The 19,828-nt window shown below is 44.6% G+C and overlaps 1 protein-coding gene across 6 annotated transcripts; it reads right to left on the bottom strand.

Annotated features, from left to right (window-relative positions):
* Positions 1 to 1,194: 1,194 nt before the first annotated feature.
* ZDHHC1 (zDHHC palmitoyltransferase 1) lies at positions 1,195 to 18,982 on the bottom strand. Of its 6 annotated transcripts, none has more exons than XM_083751213.1 (12): positions 18,691 to 18,982; positions 13,845 to 13,943; positions 11,360 to 11,578; positions 10,739 to 10,914; positions 9,833 to 9,934; positions 8,791 to 8,915; positions 8,309 to 8,467; positions 7,367 to 7,479; positions 5,980 to 6,065; positions 5,264 to 5,357; positions 3,869 to 3,983; positions 1,195 to 1,807 (listed from the first exon to the last, which is right to left on the bottom strand). In XM_083751213.1, the coding sequence occupies exons 3-12, from the start codon at positions 11,576 to 11,578 to the stop codon at positions 1,272 to 1,274; spliced, it is 1,725 nt and encodes a 574-aa protein (XP_083607339.1). In that variant the 5' UTR covers positions 13,845 to 13,943; positions 18,691 to 18,982; the 3' UTR covers positions 1,195 to 1,271. The 6 variants fall into 6 exon arrangements, with proteins under 6 accessions (XP_083607339.1, XP_083607341.1, XP_083607342.1 ...); XM_083751215.1 differs by having other exon boundaries at positions 5,264 to 5,333; XM_083751216.1 differs by lacking the exon at positions 18,691 to 18,982 and adding an exon at positions 16,062 to 16,279 and having other exon boundaries at positions 5,264 to 5,333.
* Positions 18,983 to 19,828: the final 846 nt, after the last annotated feature.

Below are 19,828 nucleotides of genomic sequence, written 5' to 3'. Positions count from 1 at the left end.
AGTTATTTGAAGAGGTACTGAAGGGGTGACTGCACCCTGCCCAAAAAAAGGTTACAACATTTTCAGAGCGGAGGGGTGCTGCATTCAGGATCCAAGCGAATCTGCACTGAAACATTTTGGGCCTCTAAAGAGGTAAAACTGCTGCTCATCCTCACCAAAGGCACAAAGGTCGGGGGGTGGTGGAGAAAAATGTTTAGCAAAGAGCATAGAAATGTTTTTTTATTGTAAACAGAGCTGTTCAAGGAGCCCGAGAATATTGCTGCGTGAACATCAGAAGCTGCTTTGCAAGAGGCCAACCTATTCGTCAGTCTAGACCAGTGTTGTCTTCCCTGGCTGGCAGTGGTTCTCCAGGGTCGCAGGCGCAGTCTCACGTACTGTTTATAAACTAAAGATGCCAGGGATGGAACACGAAACTTCTAGGGCAGAAGTGGGGAAACTGTGGCCCGCCACCTGGAAGGAATGACAGGTTCCCCGCCCTGCTCGAACTGCAGAGCATGTGCTCCATCATATGGTCCCTCTCCATAGCAAGCAGTGAAACACTGAGGAGGTTCACAAGCACCCAGGAGCCTCGTCCTAGGACCTTATCTCCTTGCACACCTTGCAAAGAGCCTTATTTTCCCCAGACAGCATTTTCAAGGGAAGCCACCCACTCAAAGTCCCTGGTTCTGGCCCCTGGCCATCAATGCAAGTCCTCCACTGTGAGGCCAGTGAATCTGCATTACAAGGCAAGAATAAGCCATCACGGAAAAGAGAAAACCCTTTCAGACAGAGAGATAGAAAAACAGGGAGCTGTTTCCAGAGGAGAGTGTAATCCATGCTACTGTAGGACGAGTGACTTTCCCACCCTGCCCCTTGCACTGTTGTGGTAGCTGCTTTGGGCACCCCATAGGAATGCACTGCGTTAAGCAAAGGGCACAGGCTTGCTTCTGTGGGATCTGTAAGAGACCTTGAAATAAGATTCCAACCACCTATAGGGCTTAGCCTTAAACCTTCAAACCTCCTGGTACCCATCAGTGAGGAAAGACTGTTGCCCAGGAGCAGATTTCTACAATTCCGTTGGCCTTCAAAGGCAAAATGACTTCCCTGCAAAAGCTACAAAGATGATGGAATAAGCCCTCTCCCCCATCCACAAAAGGCAGGTTAACAAGGAGCCATGAACAGCCAGCTCCAGAGAGCAAGACAGATGACTCAAGATTAAATCCTTGAACAGGAATATATTTGGAGAGTGAGCAGCCCACACATCCCTTCTTCTGCCTTGGCTCTTAGGATGTCTAAGCTGCAGTTGAACTGGTGGTTGAGTCCCATACGTGGCAGTCCTGATCATCCACGTGCCGTTTACTGGAGCATTTTCTGTGGGGGGGTTCAAATGATGTTTCACCGGACCAGGGTTTGGGGACAGGTGGCTCCCCACTGCTTTTGCTCACAAAGATGGTTGGGATCTTAGGAGACAGTTCCAGCTCTTCCACCCGCTGCCCTGCAGGTGGCTGACAGTTCTTGTCTTTTGGGTTGTGCGTGGTGTTCTGGTGCTTCTCTCCTCCCCCTCTGGAGTGGACAGTGGGGAAGGGGAGATGCCGAGCGTTGCTCTGGGAAGCTGCATTTGGGGCACTGCTCCCCAGACGCGTCTGAGCCACGGGGATCTCATCCATGGACTCGGCTGACTCGGAATGGTAGTCAGCTGGAGGACCTGCGGCCTGGACGGGACCGTTGCTGCCTGTGGGTGTGACTATTTTGGGAGGGGCAGCCGGCATGGGAAGGCGAAGGCTGGAGGACGAGGATGTTGAGGAGGTGGCACCTGTGATGGAAAGTTCTGCAAACATAAGAGGAGGAAGAGGGTGTTAGGAAATGATTTTTCCCTCCTTCAGCAGCAACGGCGGGGAACCTCCAGACCACAGACCAAATTAAGTCTGGAAGGGCTCGTAATATGCCCTGTGAAGACATCTTCCACAAACTACACATGACCTTATAAGTGGTATCAGATGTGGGCAGGTAGAGATGTGGCTGCAAATCAATAATTGGAAACCTTAAAGTGTGCCCCTGATTGTCCTTGGCAAGTAAGGCTTGCCATCAGCATCAGCATCAATCACCTGATTGGTGGTGACAACAAGCCTTGCAGGGATTGGCTGTGCTTCTGAATTCCCAACTGGCATGTTTCAATTAGGAACTCTACAGTGCAGCCAATCCCCACACAAAGAGGGGTTTGCTTTAAGTACTGACTAGCATTTACACTAGTAAGTTCTGTTGCATCACCTGATGACTGACAGGAACTGACAGGTAGGCTACCTTGCCCACCTAACATACTCAGGGGAACTCAGGATCAGGCCCAGCAACTGGATCCTATCCACCACCCCTGTTCCACAAGAAAGGCCAAGAGGCAAACAGAACAGAGCTCCAGTACATGTATGTTTAGAGCATGTAGAAAGAAGTGATCTAGAGAAAGGAGAGGTGGCAGCTCTGCAGTTAAAACTGGAATCTACTGATTGGTCAGCTAGTGGTCACATGTGATAATAAGAGTTATATGGTTTCTGCTGCTGAGAAGAAATGCTCCAATGTTTAGAGGCTGTGCAATGATGAAGGAAGAGAAAATGCCTGCCTTCATACACCATTCATGACCCCAAAAACTCTATTCAAATACAGTGGTGCCCCGCAAGACGAATGCCTCGCTAAACGAAAAACCCGCAAGACGAAAGGGTTTTCCGATTTTTTAGCGGCTTCGCAAGACGAATTTCCCTATGGGCTTGCTTCGCAAGACGAAAGCCCATAGGGAAATCTCCGGGGACAGTGGGGAAGTGCAGCGCGCCTTCTCCTCTGTTCCCGGACCTGTCCTAAGGCTTGCGGTGGGAGGTCCGGGAACAGAGGGGAAGGCGCGAAGGGCTTCTCCTCTGTTCCTGGGGCTTGCGGTGGGAGGAGGGTTTTTCCTCCCCACCGCCAACATTCAGAACAGCATTCTGAATGTTGGCGGTGGGGAGGAAAGCCCTCCTCCCACTGCAAGCCTTCAGGACAGGTCCGGAACAGAGGGGAAGGTGCGCAGCGCTTCTCCTCTGTTCCCGGGGCTTGCGGTGGGAGGAGGGTTTTTCCTCCCCACCGCCAACATTCAGAACAGCATTCTGAATGTTGGCGGTGGGGAGGAAAGCCCTCCTCCCACCGCAAGCCTTCAGGACAGGTCCGGGAACAGAGGGGAAGGTGCGCAGCCTGCTGCCCCGCGCGAGGGGCGCTCTTAAGCAGAGCGCCCCTCGCGCGGGGCCGACATTCGCCGCTTGGAGAGCCCTGCGGGGAAGTCCTGCAGGGCTCCCCAAGCTGCGAATGTCTGCCCCTCACGCGGGGCAGCAGGCTGCTATCCGCAGCTTGGAGAGCCCTCTGGACCTCTTCTGAAGGCGGGTGGGGGGCAAAAGTCTTTGTCCCCCCTGCCTGCCTTCCCGGGGGATTTTAAAATGCTGGCGGGTGGCAGCGCTGCCGCCCGCCAGCATTTTAAGATCGCCCCGGACAGCAGAGAAGTCCTCCGCTGTCCCGGGGTTTTTAAAATGCTGGCGGGCGGCAGCGAAGGCTTCGCTGCCGCCCGCCAGCATTTTAAAATCGCCCCAGGACAGCGGAGAGGTCTCCGCTGTCCCGGGAAGGGGGGGGGAGCAAAGACTTTCGCCCCCCCCCCCCGTCGGCCTTCAGAAGAGGTCGGGGGACAGACTGTCCCCAAACCTGGTCTGAAGGCGGTTTCCATAGGAACGTATTGATTGATTTTCAATGCATTCCTATGGGAAACCGTGCTTCGCAAGACGAAAAACTCGCAAGACGAAAAGACTTGCGGAACGAATTAATTTCGTCTTGCGAGGCACCACTGTACTTTCTACTTCTGACTCTCTCCACCTTTTCCTTTTACCTGGTTGTAAAGCTGGAAGAGAGGACCATGGGCCATCAGCCATCTTGGATCTTTCTTCTGACACAGAAGAGGGGACCTTATGCAACTTCTTTCTCCTTTTCTTCTTCTTCTTTTTCTGAAGTTACACAACAAGACAAATCTGCTTAAAATCATTGCAATTTTAATGGTTAGAGGAGGGGTGGCTAACCTTTTAGTGGCCTGAGGCCCAGATTCACCCTTGGCCAGCCCACTGGGGTTGAATGCCAGTGGTGTGGCCAAAATACACTCTCATGCTACACTCATGGCAATAATCACACAGCCTCCTGCTTCAGCTGATCTGTGCCGATCAACTGAAGAGGGAGTGTTATCACTCCCTTCCTGATCATAAAATGATTAATCTGATGACCAGGGAGGAAGTGAGTTGTGTTTCCAATAGGGAGTGGGCTGAGCAGAGAGAAACAAAAAACAACAATGGCTTTGCAACTGCCACAACAGATGGGGACTTGGAGGCAGGGAAAAATGCTTTGGGTGGTTAGCCAATCCTGGATTAGAGTGACAAAGAAGGACCTGGATGACCAGAGTTAAAATTCCCACTGAGCCTTGAAGCTCGCAGGGTGACCTAGGAGCAGTCATTCTGAGGATGGGGAGGGGAGGCAGTGAGCAAGGGCAAAGAACAATGTGGTCCGACTGAGCCCCTTTAAGGAAGGAGGGAGGAGAGATAAAAAGTAAAACAATGAGCAAGGTGGTAGGTATCAAACTAGCACCACTTCCTTCCATTTTAAAATAGTTTTATAACTGATGATTGAGAGTCAGTGTGATGTAGACATTAGAATGTTGGTCTGGGGCTTGGGAGATTCAGGTTCAAATCTCTTCTCAGCCATGACACACACTCGGTAATCTTGGGCCAGTCACTATTTTTCAGCCTCTCTCTCTCTCTCTCTCTCTCTCTCTCTCTCTCTGTGTGTGTGTGTGTGTGTGTGTGTGTGAACTGCCTAGAGGAGGGTTATTGTTTTTTACAGTTAAGTGATATACAATTTTAAAAATAAGTAATAAATACCCTCAGAATGAGAAAGATGATTTTCCATGAAAACATGGAAAAGAAGGAGAAAGTGCACATCTGACCCTTTTCATATTTAGCCTCAGTACAACAATGCTTTCAGTTTAAGAGCATTCAGAACCCCATTCCTCACACTGCCATCAAAGTATGAACTTTGTAATTTTGCTTCAATGGAAGGATACAAGCAGATAAAGGGCTACTAACCACAGACGGGAAGGTGTCAAGGATACAAGTTCAGCTGTAAATGATAACAGCTGCAGATGAAAGAGGAAGTGTGGCGTGATGACTTATGCCCCAAGATCAGGCGCAGCAGCACAGCCCCAGCACAAAAGACTATAACTCACAGCTCTATCTCTCACCTGTGGCTGGTCTCCATCTTGCACCTCTGATTGCTCAGGGGTGAGGATGAGCTTGGTGTCTGAGCCATCACTACGAATGCAGAACTTGGTTAGGCTGAAAACAGAACAGGCAGTGCTGATTTCTTATATACCAATCCATCTACAATGCAATAAATAAAAGCTTCACCTCCTTTGTCGGCCCACCAAGCCTTTGCTACTGGAGTTCTAGTCTGAACTCCAAGAATTTCTTCAGAAAGAAGAAATGCCTTCAGTTTTTGCTTTTTTAAAATACAAAAACAAGAAGTAACAAAATAAAAATGTCACACCATGTAAATTATAATAGTTTAACATAATTTTCTTCTTCATGTGAAATCCATTTGCAATGTGGAGAATTTCTGTATATTTCATCTTAATATTATAATTTGTATTTAATCTCTTTTCCATGATTTGAGGAAATGCTTTGATAAAAGTTGCTCCATGTGTCCCTTTAGTAACATATATACACAGGGAAACTTTTCTTATAGCCCATTCACACAAACAGCTAACCTCTATACTTGTACCTATGAGATTATGTACATTGAGAATGGTGTTATGACACCTCAGATGCCTGGAAAAACTGGAAGTGCTAATTTTTCCTCCCCTCAGAGTGACTTCATTAAACTACCTGCTGTGACTCTAGAACAGCTTCTAGGTAAGCTCAGTTATATGAAAAGAAACTTGACATCAGCTTTACTCACTCTTTCCCAGATGCTAATCCTGTAGAGTCCTCCACCTGGATCTCAGGATTGGTATATCCAAGGCTTCCTACATAAAACTGCATTTCCTGAAATGTGCAAGAGTTATTTTAAAACAGAGGCAAGTGAACAACCCAGGCATCCTGACAAGTTAGTTTCCCTCTCTTTATTATAATTCAAAATTGCTGTAAAATTTAGCTCAGGTACCTGTAGATTTCAACATCATCGTTACTTTTTAAAAGCCTGGTCCTATATTTTCCCAGAAGGAGGTCCCAGTATGTTCCATGGGGTTTGTTCCCAAGTAAACATGCATAGATTGCAGCATCTTAAAAAATCTCAACCAAAATAAAAATGAGAGACACTTGCATATAGTTCACTTTTTCTAGTTGTATTTTAGATGATAAAAAGATGAAAGGCTTGAGCAATTGTTTATGAACTATATAAAATTATGCTGTGTTTAGTTGAGCACCAACACTATCAATCACTTCATTTTAAAAGTCACTAGCTCCCTATTAATGCCATGTTCAAGTCATGGCTTACACCTCCCTTTGACAGCTTGCTCTTAGTCTGCACAAGTTTCTTACATATTTGAAATTCAGCTCAAAGCTAGATTCGATTATACAAGCTAAACTGTCTCTCACCATGCAGTGCTGAGAGACCATGGAAGATCACTTTGTACCCGAAGTGCACAAAATCCACTTGGAATGGATTATTTCTTTAAATTGTACAACTGAATTTATTGTCAATGTGAATACTGTCTATACATTCCTAGAGAGGATTGATCAGGCATATGCTGCATGAGAATCATTTTTTTTTAATTATTCTTTTTAAAATTCTTCTTTTTAAAGAAGTTGTAAATGCTGTGTTTCTCTTAAAAGAATAATTTGGTCAATATTAAATGATCCAAATATAAGGGTCATTTATATAAACCAAATCAATGCCCTCTGCTAGAAACATTGAGTTAAAGGAGATTTTTCTATCTATATCAGGAAATCCCAGGACTGTGGGTTCAACTTGGCTTGACATGGGTCCCAATTGGGCCCACAAGGTCATTTCATCCAAACCTGATGCCAGGTGTGGGGCAGGGAGAGGCACAATTGGATCAGCCGCCCGACTGAGTTCCCCAATCCCTGCAGAAAGCAGCTTTGCCAGCTCTCGAGAGAAAGACCTTTTATGGTAAGATTTTACCAATGTAGGTTTTAAAAAACCACCACCACAGTGCTGCCTTTTACACTTCATCTCTAAAGAGCAGGCAGAGTACTCTGACTCTCAATCTCAGTAATGGGTGCTACCATGCTGAGACTGGAAGATAAGCTGCAGGAGCCAGCAAACTACTCTGTGTGCCTTGTCAGGTCAGATCCAGCTCACAGGTTGGTCACCCCTGCAATACCTGAATAGGCCTCACTTGAGGAGGGCAGGATTCTAGCTGCTTGATGGGATCCTTCATCTCCTGAGGGGGGCGTTGCTGCACAATGTATTCGTAGGTGGTCAATCGATGCCACACTAATGAAACGGAAAAGAGAAGAATTAAATGATAGAAAATCTGCCAGCTCAAACACTGCATGAATAAAGGTGGAAAAGCTCAAAATTATTAACTAACACCCTTCTTATGGGTTTTCAATAAATAATATATTTTTCATTGTTAAATCAAAGAGTTAAGTAAACAGTGCATGCAAAATACTCCAATCCAAACAAAACAGTCATGGGTGGTCCTTGGAGAACTGTGATGGGAGAGTACTATGAACTCCACTGTCTATCCAGACTTATCCAGACCATAAGTGAATGTATGTCCCAGCCACCTTCACCTTCAGCTGCATTCACACTTTAGAAAGATATTTGAATGGGAAGGTACAATTGCCATTCTGCTTATTACTACCCCACCATTTGAAAGTCGGGATAGACACCGACTCAACCACTGGGGAACGGAAGCAGACAACTGTAGGAATAAAAATGCTAAGAAGAATAAGATGAATCTGAGCAGAGAGAAGAGAGACCAACTACATCAGCTTAGCTGGGACCAACTGCTATTTGGCCTCTCTTCTCCCAAAACTGTCTCCTCAGTGGCCGGTTCAGCTGGTCACTTATAAGGGGAATTATGTAACTTTAAGACTTAGTATCTGAATTTGCTTGTCTTTTCTCTTCTCTCATTTCCTTTTCCTTTTGTATTGTGCCTTAGATTGGAAGCCTGTGTGCAAATACTTACTTCTTTTTATAGTCTCTACAGAGTATTTATATAGACAATAGAAAACATATCCCAGTTGCTCCTTACACAGCATGTGCACAGCGGGGGTTCCCAAGTAACATGAACTGCAGGATAAAAAGTGATACCTACTGAGGTAAATGTGGAAGATCAGCAGGTGACCCAACAGGAACAGAGTCAGCAGCCCCAGGAGAATCAGAACCCCAGTCAAACCCAAAATGGCAGGTCCTTGTGTCTCAATGGGAGCAGCAGGAAGGAACACAAACCACACATCCGTCTGGTTCTTCAGGCCTAGAAAACAGAATTATACAAATAAGGAAATTGAAGCCAAGTCTGGAGCCATGGAACATCTGAAGGGGAGTGATACTGAGAAAGTGTGAAATACCTTTGCTGTTCAGGTCAAAGGGAACAATTTCTAAGAAACTTTGAGCTTGAACATCTCTTTATAGATGTTAACTATTTAAGAAATTGCATCATGCTGCTCTTGATTATAGAATGCTGTAATAGTGTATGATAATTGGGATACTTAATCACTAGAGGTGCTCCCTGAGGGAACCTAGTTGAACAAAGTGTTCACATTGAAACAGTTCCTTGTGCAGAGTGTGAGTTGATACCTTCAAAGTGCTGGTCTGTGCGCAGTCTCATGGGGTTAAGGAAGAACTCCACAAAAACGTAGCAAGCAATGAGTAGGATTAGGAGAAGGCCTAGGATGGCAGATATCACGCTGTTCAGAAAAAGCCTGCCAAGGAAATAGAAGGTCAGTTAGCACTACTCTGTCTGTTGAATGATCCCGGTTCTAGCATTATGAGAGGAAGGAGGTTCTTCCCATCCACTTTCTCCATACCATTCATAATTTTATACAACTTGCTTTTCTTTCTAAACCAAAAAGCCCCCAACGTTATAGTATTTCCTCATAAGAGAGTTGCTCATGCCCTTTTCTGCAACTTTTCCTGCTCTACAACATCCTTTTTGAAAGTCCACTCCCAGAACATGGTATTCCGAGAGGTCACACCATAGATTTGTATAACAGCATTATGATATGGCAGTTTTGTTTTCAATTCTGTTCCTAATGACCCTGAACATGGAATTCATATTTTTATAGCTAATGCACACTGGGTTTGTGTTTTTATTGAACTATCCACCATGACCCATGAAGTTGGGATTTATTTATTTTTGCCTCAAAGCCCAGAGGGCTGTGCATGTAGTGTGGCACACACTACAGAACTCTATCCTAATTTAAATTTGACTTGTGACACACATGCCAAAAAAGGTTGGCATCACCTACTTCAGAGCTACTAAAAGAGGACAAAGCTTAACCTTCAGTAGCCAGATGGAACAGAGCAAGAAAGTGAGCTCTATGTCCAGCTGTTTGAGTTAGGGTTCAAAATAAGCATTTGGACAGAGATCCCTAATATTTGGCTAAATAAGTTCTAATCTGTGCTCCCTTTGAAAAGCTACTGAAGAAGTAGGCATACAATTCTGGCTGTAAACTTAATAGTGCTCTCTGATTTGTATGGAGTATGCTGTAATTTTGAAAAGGAGAGAAACTAGGTATGGTATTTGGACAATAGTGGCTGAAGCACAAGGCACAGGGATGAATCAACAGTCTTGCACAGTAGCTTTGCTTGTGTGGATTAATGCTGTGAAAAACCATACCAATAGTTCCTTTCTCCCACACAGTTGTTGAGCCACATGCAGTGATGATCAAATCCACACACACACTTGTTGCAGGTCCCACAGTGCTTTGATCTGGAGCTCCTAACAATAAGAAAGGAATGTTCATGTTAAGAGTGGATAAAACCTGCAAAACAGAACTAATTACAGTTTGTTGCTCATGCCTCTCACAGTCTGGGATGCTACATTAGACACCTAAAACACAAAGAAAGGGGGAAGAATAGAACACCTAAGTCTACTAAAGACCAACATTACACACTCTCTTTCTCTCAGGCTACAAACCCAATTGAGCCTACTTATATATTTTGCAACAATGCAACTCCCACTTAAATGCAATGAAGCAGCATGAGACCATTGCTCTTTTCTTAATTGCTGCTGACTTTTATGCTTCCTGCCAGCACAACTGAGCAAGATCATTCTAGCCTCTCTCTTAATGCTACAATAAAAATACTGAAAAACAAGTATGTTGGGCAAGCCAAAATCCCTACCTAACCACTGTGTCCAATGCACAAACACAATGGTGCTGGTGGTTATTGCACTGTCAATGACTTCCTGCCACCAATGTAGCAGAGCCACTGGCTTCCAGTGAAATGAAGCAACAACAAAAACACAAGACCCTACCAATAGGAAAAATCATTGCCCTGGCAGTATTTGTTTCCATAACTTGAACTGAGGAAAAATTAAGGACTGGACTGCTTCTGGAACCACAAATGGGTATTTAGCTGACAGCTCTCCAATTCTCCAGTTCTCCAATGAAGGTAGAATATAACTCCACAACTATTACACACATGCTTCATCTGATATTTCCAATACTTGACTGCTGTCTGTGAGAGGATTCAATGCAATAAACTTACAGAAAACACAAGGAAGAGCAAGACTATTACTTACACATTGACATCACAGATGTGACAGTGGCGGTTTTCAATGACGTGAGCATGCTGGCTTCGATTGAAAGTAGTGAGTGGCCCCTGGTAATTCTTCTCTCGCACACCGTCATCAGCTGGGTCAATAGAAACTGCTGTAAGATGAACTACTAGATGGCAGAGAAAAAACACTCCGGGACACTGAAGTGGACACAGTTAAGGGTTGTCTCTACAAATACACTGACTTCTCATTTTCAGGGTCCCATTTAAGCGGGGAAAATATCAGTTATTAATCTCTTCGGTTAAGTAAAAGGTCTCTTTTGTCACCAAGTGAGTCAAAGGATTCAAATTACCATTCATTCACAAAGGCACAGGAGAAGTAAAATTAACAAGGGATGTGGGCAGCGTTGAGAGCAAAAGGACACAGCAAAAGGGCATGAGCCATTAGTGTCCAGAAAATTGCATTTATTATTTTAGAAGGTGTAAGATATTACTCAAATGCAACAATCCTACAAATTGCAGTAAAGTAAGGGTATAGTCTGAACGATAGGAACTAAAGGTTTTCTACCATTCCTAAATAACCTCACCAGTAATTGTGACAGCTTTATTTGCAATACTATGCTGAAACATCAACATGTAAGGATACAATATACCCAGCAGGAACCCAGTGCGCAGGCAGGAGTGGCACAAGGACACCAAAGCCAACCACGGCAAAGAAGAGGTAGAGCAGCCAAGCAACAAACTGGAATGGATGTGGAGGCCAGCTCCAGCCATTTCTCCGGGCATGCTGGGACTGGACCTCATGAGCTGCTTCATCACTCTTCTCTGGTGCTGTCTTATTAGGTGGTTTATTGCAGATGTTCATCTACCAGAAGCAGAAAAGAAAAATGAGAAAATGCTTTCTTGAAAGAGGTCCAGAAGACAAATTTTACAGGGATAAAACCTCTCTGTCAAAGCTTTCCGTGCAGAAAAGGCCTGTCTAAACACCAGAGAGGTGGCAACATAATGTGCCACAGCTTGTGTAGCTTTATTTATCTGAAAGATCAATTGCATTGCCCAAATATACCCACTTGACTACTTTGATCTGCGGAACTGGCACTGTTACAGGTGCCACATAATATAATTTGTTCTACATTTGTAGGAAATGGATCTTTAAGTATGGCAGCACCCACACTTTGGAACCTCCTGCCTACTCACATCAGGCAGACACCTTCACTGTCCTCTTTTCAGTGCCTGCTAAACACAGTTTTCTTCAGACAAGCCCAACCTGATTTTTAGAATGTTCATGTCTGTTTTAATCTGTTTAGTTTATTGCTGATTTTTTAAAAAAAAAAAAGTTTCAAACAGTTGCTTTTAACTGTTTCTACTGATAACGTTATTGTTCTGTAAACCACTTGGAGGTTTTTAAAAAGCAAGCAGTGTATAAAAATTATGAAATAAATAATAAAAAGACCACCCCATAAGACAATACTGCCGCTTGCCTTGTCTCTTTGGAGGTTTGCTTAGACCAGGTTTAAAGGTTACATCTGTTATACTGTTAGGCGTTGAGATAGGTGCAATGTTGCCAACTGTGCTATTGCTCTAGGTGAGAACTGTGTAATGCTTTGCATCCCAACCCCCGTAGATGAATGAGTATGTGTGTTTTAGTGCACTGTGGAAACATATCTCACCAAACATAAGTAGTTCTGAAGCAAAGTTTTCCCTCCCCTGTCCATATGTCTGCCTTTAACCAGTAGGCATGTCTAAAGACTTTCTGCATTTATGCTAAGTACTTTGAAAAGCAAACAGAGAGAAGAGGAGGACTGGATTATCTCCACAAGTTCAGCTACTTTGTCTTCTGCACAAATCTAATACAAGCACCCTTACTTGATATTTATTACAAACAAGCAAAGACGTCACATGAAAACTCTAAGCCAGTGTTTTCCAACCTTTTTTGGGCAAAGGCACACTTGTTTCATGAAAAAAATCTCGAGGCACACCACCATTAGAAAATGTTTAAAAAATTAACTCTATGCCTATATTGACTATATATAAAGTAACTCTCTTTAATAGGAATCAAATAAACACAAAGAAAGTATTTTATAATTACTTTATTATGAAATAGTAAGTAATCAGAAATATGAAAAATTATAAAATACTTTATTCAGTGCGCCTTTTGTCCCTCTCCTCGAAATGCTCCAACTCAATGTTCCTCCGCGGGCTGGCCATTGGAGAGCCGTGTCGCCCACACCGCAGCCCAATACAATATGAACCCTCCCCTCGCAAGCGGCAACCCCTCCACACTCCCCACCTTAAGCCTCCACACGCGCCCTGCCCAAAGAGATGCCCGCCCGCGCGCGAGGGGATCCTTTACCTCAGCATCCCGCCAAAAAAAAGAGGGCGGGAGACTGCGGTCCCTCAGAGGCTGGGCGTTAGGAAGAAGCAGCCGCCTTCATCCAAGCAGGAGCAGCAGCAGCTGTAGCTGTAGTAGCGCCAAGCTGTGCCGGGGACTCCGTGCCCATGAGGGGAGGGAGGAGAGAGGAGAGGCAGCAGGTCGCCCTCTTAAGTCACGCGCGCGCAGGCATCACCACGCATCCCTCGCGCCCTCTCGCAGAGCCCCTGCTCAGCACCTCCCGCCTCGGGGACGCCCGTCATGAGCCGCTGAGAGGACGCCAAGCCTCCAGGCTGCTCCCATTCAGCCTTAGGCGCGCGCCCGCCTCGGGAAAAGCGGTGCTGGGAGGCGGAGAGAGAGAGAGAGAGAGGACGCCGCTGGCCGCGTCCCACCCTCAGTCAGTCGGCTTGGAGCTACTGAGGAGAGGGAGGTGGGGACGACGGCGCGTCTGTTCCGCTCGGGGCCAGCGCGCCCCCGCCCCCCTCTCCAGAATCCCCAACTAAATACGATGCGCTAAGGGAGGGGGGAGAACCCACCCACAAAGAGGACGCCTTTCTGCAGGGCGCCTAAGGCCTCTCGCCGCCTGACTCGCCTGCCTCCCTCCCACGGCACACCAGGCAACGTCTGGCGACACACTAGTGTGCCGCGGAACACTGGTTGGGAAACACTGCTCTAAGCTTCACAAGGTGTGTGTAACCTGGAGTAGCCCAAGGGCATGGAAGACTATAAAAGTTGCAGAAGTCACGGAGGCTTCCCTTACCCCAGCCGCAAGATGGTGGCCTCAGTTTCTCAGTGCAGGCTCCTTTAATCTGATCATGTAGCTCTTAAAATGTTCTCATAAGGCCCACAGTCCTTTTCTCTGTAGATAAAGTAAATTAGAAGGATTAAATCATATCAAAAACAATATTTTGAAAAAATACGATACATAAAGGCTTCTGTGCCAAAGCCTTCAATACAAAAATGATACTTTACATTTTAAATAGTACTGTTTTTAAAAACAATTTTGTATCTTTTGCTGGGTACTTTTTGACCCATTTCATCTCTATCCAGTGAGGGCAGGTGTGATGGAAAAGCCCACCAAATAGGTCATCCTTTATTGCAAAGCAAAGCCCACTTCATTCTCGAATATATGAAACTAGCTGAACTACGAAAGCTAAAAAGAGGCAAGCTATCCACTGTCTGCTTTGGCTGGTGAAACTGGAACACAACAGACATTTCTACAAGAGGTGAAAATTCATGATTCTCCTTTAACAGATGTTTTTTGGGGGGTTTTAAGCAAAGGCTAAAGCAACTGATTTTATGCATTGGCAGAGGAGTGACTTTTGATGCCACTCCCTAGGGAACACAACACTAGTGTATTGCCAGGTCTCCTAGACACTTTCTTATAAATACACACTACAACACAAGGATTGCACACGTGTGCTCACAATACTCAAACACACAACACCCAAATTTTCGTAGTCAGGGATTGCAAAAAAATTTTGAAAGAGAAACAGTCTCAAGTGGCAACCACAGAAAGCTTGTGTAGTATGTAGTATTGTCTGGATGTCTCTAGTTAAAATCTGATCTCAATCATGTACGCACTAGATGGGTTTAGGGAAGCCACTATTTTTTCTGATCCAGACTTCTTCATTTGGAAAACAGAGATAGTAATATTAGACTGTTTTACAGGATTGTTGTGAGGATTAACAGTGTTGTAAACATTCATATTATTATGAATCACAGCAGATGATTAAGGAGACAAAAATATATAAATCTATAGCTCTGCTAGACAGCACTTAACAGAAGCACAGGTAGTACTGTGCCCAGAGCTCAGAAACTGCTCACGCCAATGAAATTCCCTGTCGCAAAATGCACCTAGAACAATGAGAGTTTTGAGGTGGTCTTACTACCACTTTAGTAAGAACTAGCTGGTAAGTGGGTGTTTAAAAGTTATCAGAATTATCAAAGGCTAATTGAGGAAGGAAATATAGTGATCTGGTTGGTTGGAACTGGAAGCAAACATATTGTCTCCAAGCTGGGAAGAAGGGGAGTTATTTTTCCACATGCCTTTCCGTGTTCTGAAAAGTGAAAACTGAGGCACCTTTCAAAATTAGGTGTAGTATATCAAGAGATGTTGAGAGGCTACTAGTATGGAGAAATTAAAGTGTCAGTTCATAAATCACAACTGTCCAAATGCCTCAAATAGGATTTAGGAAAAAGCCAGTCAGTGGAAGGAAAGCACAAATAATGGAAAACTTGCATTTTCAGTTCTCAACATGCTATGCGGTCCAGCCATGCCCAGGAAGCTCAGTTAAACATCAAGAGAGCTGTGGACTCGAAAAAGTTGAAAACCTCTGGTCAAAAGTGTCTAGCCTGCCTGAAAATAAATCTGGATGTCTGAACACTGAATAATAAACAGGTTGTCTGAAGCACCCAGTGTATAACTATACCTGTAACACAGGATAACTAAGACTTCATGCATCTGATGAAGTGGACTGTAGTCCAGGAAGGCTTACGGCCATAATAAATTTGTTAAGTCTTCAAAGTCCCACAAGCATTAAAAAAAAATACTTATACTACTGTGGGTCCCAATCAAAGGGGTTCACTCCTAGGAAAGTGCATAGATAACTGCCTGCATAACTTCCGAGTAAACGTGTACAGGATCGTGCTTGCTATTCACTTCCGTAGAACGTTTATTATAATTCCAGCACTAATTAAACAGAGGTAGATTTTTTAAAAAAATTAAAATAGATTTAAACTCGACAGCCAGAGAGAGAGAGAGAGACCAGCTCTTCTCAAGCCTAGACGCCGGTGATGGCACAGAGTCCCTTCCTCCATCCCAAAAAAATACTTCCATAGAGGTTCGTGGAAAACCACGAGCACCCCATAAATCCACGATCCCCCCTCCCCCCGCGGGAAAGGCCTCACTCCAGCGGCTGTATAAATCCAACCCCCACCCACCGGGGGAAGGGGGGCCCGAGTCCGTCCTCCTCACCTTCCCCCCCCGAGCTCAGTGCGGCCACGCACCCGCCTCATGCCCGGGATCGGGAGGGCGCTGAGGGGCCCCCTTCCTCAGGGCAGGCCCTGCTGGACCAAAGGCTCCTCGGCGCGGGTCAGGCCGCGGGGCCCGTCTCCATGGCGACAGCAAGGGCAGCGGCCCGACTCCTCCCCCATCCTTCCAAGCCCCGCCCCGCCCCGCCTCTCGCTCCCTGCCGCTCGCAGTTTCCTCAGCTCTCCCCCAGGTAGCCCGCCCCCTCCTGGTACTTCAGGATACTTCAGCTCTCGCCGCGAAAACACGGGCGTATCCGGCGGCTTCATTTTTTTGGCACCCGAAAGTCCTAATGCTCCTCGAAGGACAACGGGCTCCTTATCACGCTGCTCGCTTCGAAAGAAGACTCGTTCGTTCCTCACAGCCCCACTCAAATCTCGTTTCAAATACAGAGGGGACCAACGCCTCCAGATTGAAGCAAAAGGCACATCAACTCCGGACCAAAAGTGCCAAAAGAGAAAAGTTTCTTCTCCTACTCATAATACAGTACCAAGCTTATGGACATGCAATAAAGCCGAGTGTCTGAAGATTCAGGAGACCCAAAGGAAAATGCTTCCTCACACAGCACGTAGTTGTCAGTCATATGGCTGTGGGGTGGGGGTTTTTAAAGTTGGAATATATACTTTTGTTTATATTTTGTGTTATTATTTATTGCATTTGTATCCCACGTCTTCCTTCAAGGAGCTCAAGGTGGAAGACACAGTTTTCCTCCTCCAATTCCTACAACCCTGTGAGGTAGGTGAGGATGAGAGAGAGTGACTGGCCAAGGTCACTCAGTGAGCTTCATGGTCAAGGATAGATTTGGTCTCCCAGGTCCTACTCTGACACTCTAATCCAGGCATCCCCAAACTCTTCCCTCCAGCTGTTTTGGGACTACAACTCCCATCATCCCTAGCTAACAGGACCAGTGGTCAGGGATGATGGGAACTGTAGTCCCGAAACATCTGGAGGGCCGAGTTTGGGGATGCTTGCTCTAACCACAATACTGCACTGATTGTCTACAAGGGAACTTCCATTTGTAATATTTCATTTCCTCATCTTTTAAGAATACTTTATTTGCTTTCTGCGTTGGCTGCGAATTCTCCTTGCACTTTTGTTGCTCCTTTTATGCGTAATGTTTATTTTGATACTAAAAAGGATACGCTATTCAGTTGATAATGGTGTTTTACAGAAAATGGTCTCTCTTTTTTTGTATTTGCTGTTTATTAAAGAAGTTTTAACCCATGTTGAAAACTGTTTATTTTGCTTAGCTGGTATAGAAATTGATTAAATAAATGGAATTCACTAGCACAAGTTGTAGTGATGGTCTCCAACTTGGTTGGCTTTAGAAGATAAGTCAAATTTATAGAGAATAATGGATACTAGCCACACAATGGTTGTGGTCTACCTCCATAATATTGGAGGCAGTATTTTGCTGGAGAATCACAAGCAGACTTGCTAATGTCCTGCTTATGGCTTCCCATAGGGAACTAGTTAGCCACTGTGAGAACAAGATGCTGGAGTAGAGGGTCCATTGGCCTGATCCGACAGGACTCTTGTTCTTAAAGTGACACTTTTTCTTCCATGTCACTCATGTATCTCAGAATATCAAAGACACAGTTGCCTCTGAATTTATGCAGAAAGTCTTGCACCCCCTCCACCCACCCACCTGAAATTAAATGACAGGACTTCTGTGGTCTAGCACAAGGGTGGTCAGATTTAGAGTAACTCCCTAAGGGGGTTGCATCAGCAGTGGGCAAAGCCAGAGACAAAGAGTGTTCTGGATTAAGTAATCTGGAATAGACTCCTGATTCAGCTTTCACAAGACAAAAGTCCCAGTCCTGTGCTAGTCTACTCAGATGTAAGCCACACTGGGTTTGATGGTATTACTCTCAAATAGATATACAGAATATATTTATTTATTAGTTAGTTAGTTAGTTAGTTAGTTAGTTAGTTACAGCTATTGTTCTGGAAAGAAAGTGAAAGCTATTTCTTTTTTACTTTAGTGTGCTATACAAACAGGTATGGTAGAAGCATACCAGCTTGTTTTCAGATAGCTAAGGAAAATAATCCTTTCCCTACAACCAGGGGGAAAGTTGTTACAAAATCAATTTATGTTTATCAAATAAAATAATGATGCAATTGTTCTCAAACTACATAGAAAAAAATGGAGAGGGAACTCACTTAAACAAGAAAAATGAGGAACAGAACAGGAAGGAACTCTGATGAAGCAGAAGAATAGGGTAGTTTCAGGTGATGGACGCTGCATAAAATGAGACTGGGGGCTGCTTCTAGCCCCTTGGAGTGCTGGTTGCTGACCTGTGCTCTAGCACTTCTTTTCTTACAAACTGAATACTTATTTGGTAAGAGTAGATATATGAATGTTATCCACATGTACACAACACGTGTGAATACTGTCTCAAAATACTTGTTTCTGTTCCTTTTGTACAAAATCAGAAAACGAGTTCAAAAACCTGGTATCTACAAACATGTTGAATTTAAACTTCTTTTTTAAAGAGCAATTTCCCTAGGCAATAAAAAGTGGTTTTTAGAGTTCCATATTATCTCAAAAATTTATTCTGAAGGTTGTACTTACATTAAATGACTAAAAAGCTTCCATTGTGGCTCCAGTAAGGTTATACACACAGACGCTTCGTTTTTGCCTGAAAACCAGGACACTCTGTCAAATGCAAAAGCTTGCATACCTTCACCAGAAAAGGCCCCAAATGAAGAAAAAAGCCAACAACTTCCCTCTTGGATTACTGCATTTCTTTCATTTAGGCTGTACTGGACTCCATTCTCTCTCTTGAGGCAGCAGCACTGATGGAAACTGACTGGCTGGGAAACATGAAGAAATCTCTAAATAGAGCTACTGGAGTAAATCCAAAACACTGGAAGAAACCTAATGTGCAAAATATTTAAAAACAAGTGGATTGCCACTCCCTTTCTGGCCTATGACGATGTGGAAGCTGTGCAAGACCACACCCTATCCAGCCTTCAAAATAAAAACCCCATTTAAAAGTTGAAATATACAGAGAGAAATAATGGAGTACGTATTTTCCTTGGAGAAGGGGAGGGTACTGAAGGGTAGACATTGAACTGGGCTAGCAAGCTTTAATCAGACGACAGACAAGGGAAGTTGTATTTTAAGGAACAGACGTCATCCTTCCTTTCTTCTTTATCTTCAGTGTTCCCCTTTCCTTCTCTAACCAGATGCTACTTCCAATTTGGGTCATGAGGTGGATGAAACCCACCCCCCCATTCCTAGCTTCTTTTTTAAGAGTGTTTCTAGCATATGCAAGATACGAGACAAAATGTTCAGGCAGTATTCTCATGCTTTGTGAGAAACCAGGCCACTCTCCCCTTTTCATTTGTTTTTCTTCTGCTCCACCACAACCCCAGAAAAATTCCTGCAGACCCCCATAATGTGAGAATGCACCCTCCCCCCAAATCTCTACTTCCTGTTCCTTCTGATCGTATTTCCAGGGTAATGGTGCACCTAAATGCTTTTCTCCTTCCTGTTCTCAGCATCTTATCTATCTATCATCTATCTATCTATCTATCTATCTATCTATCTATCTATCTATCATCTATCTATCTAAATTGCATCCTGCCCTTCGGGATACATATCTGTCCAAGGCAGCTTACAAGGAATATTATAAAGTCACCAGGATATTTCTCACAGGGCAGTTGATCATAGATCTTATTTGGGCGAGGATGGAAAAAGTTCAGTA

Source organism: Podarcis gaigeae (genome assembly GCF_964106915.1).
Source record: "Podarcis gaigeae genome assembly, chromosome: 8".
Classification (NCBI taxonomy): Eukaryota; Metazoa; Chordata; class Lepidosauria; order Squamata; family Lacertidae; genus Podarcis; species Podarcis gaigeae.
Note: the sequence above shows the minus strand (reverse complement) of the source record. Positions and strands in the feature narration are given on the sequence as shown.

What these genes read in the sequence shown, in the direction of transcription:
- ZDHHC1 (XM_083751213.1), bottom strand. Translation starts at nt 11,578, where the DNA reads ATGAACATCTGCAATAAACCACCTAATAAGACAGCACCAGAGAAGAGT. An exon ending in CACAGACCAGCACTTTGAAG is followed by an intron (nt 8,468 to 8,790) that starts GTATCAACTCAC and finishes TCTGTTTTCTAG; the next exon opens with GCCTGAAGAACCAGACGGAT. An exon ending in GATCTTCCACATTTACCTCA is followed by an intron (nt 7,480 to 8,308) that starts GTAGGTATCACT and finishes CCGTTTCATTAG; the next exon opens with TGTGGCATCGATTGACCACC.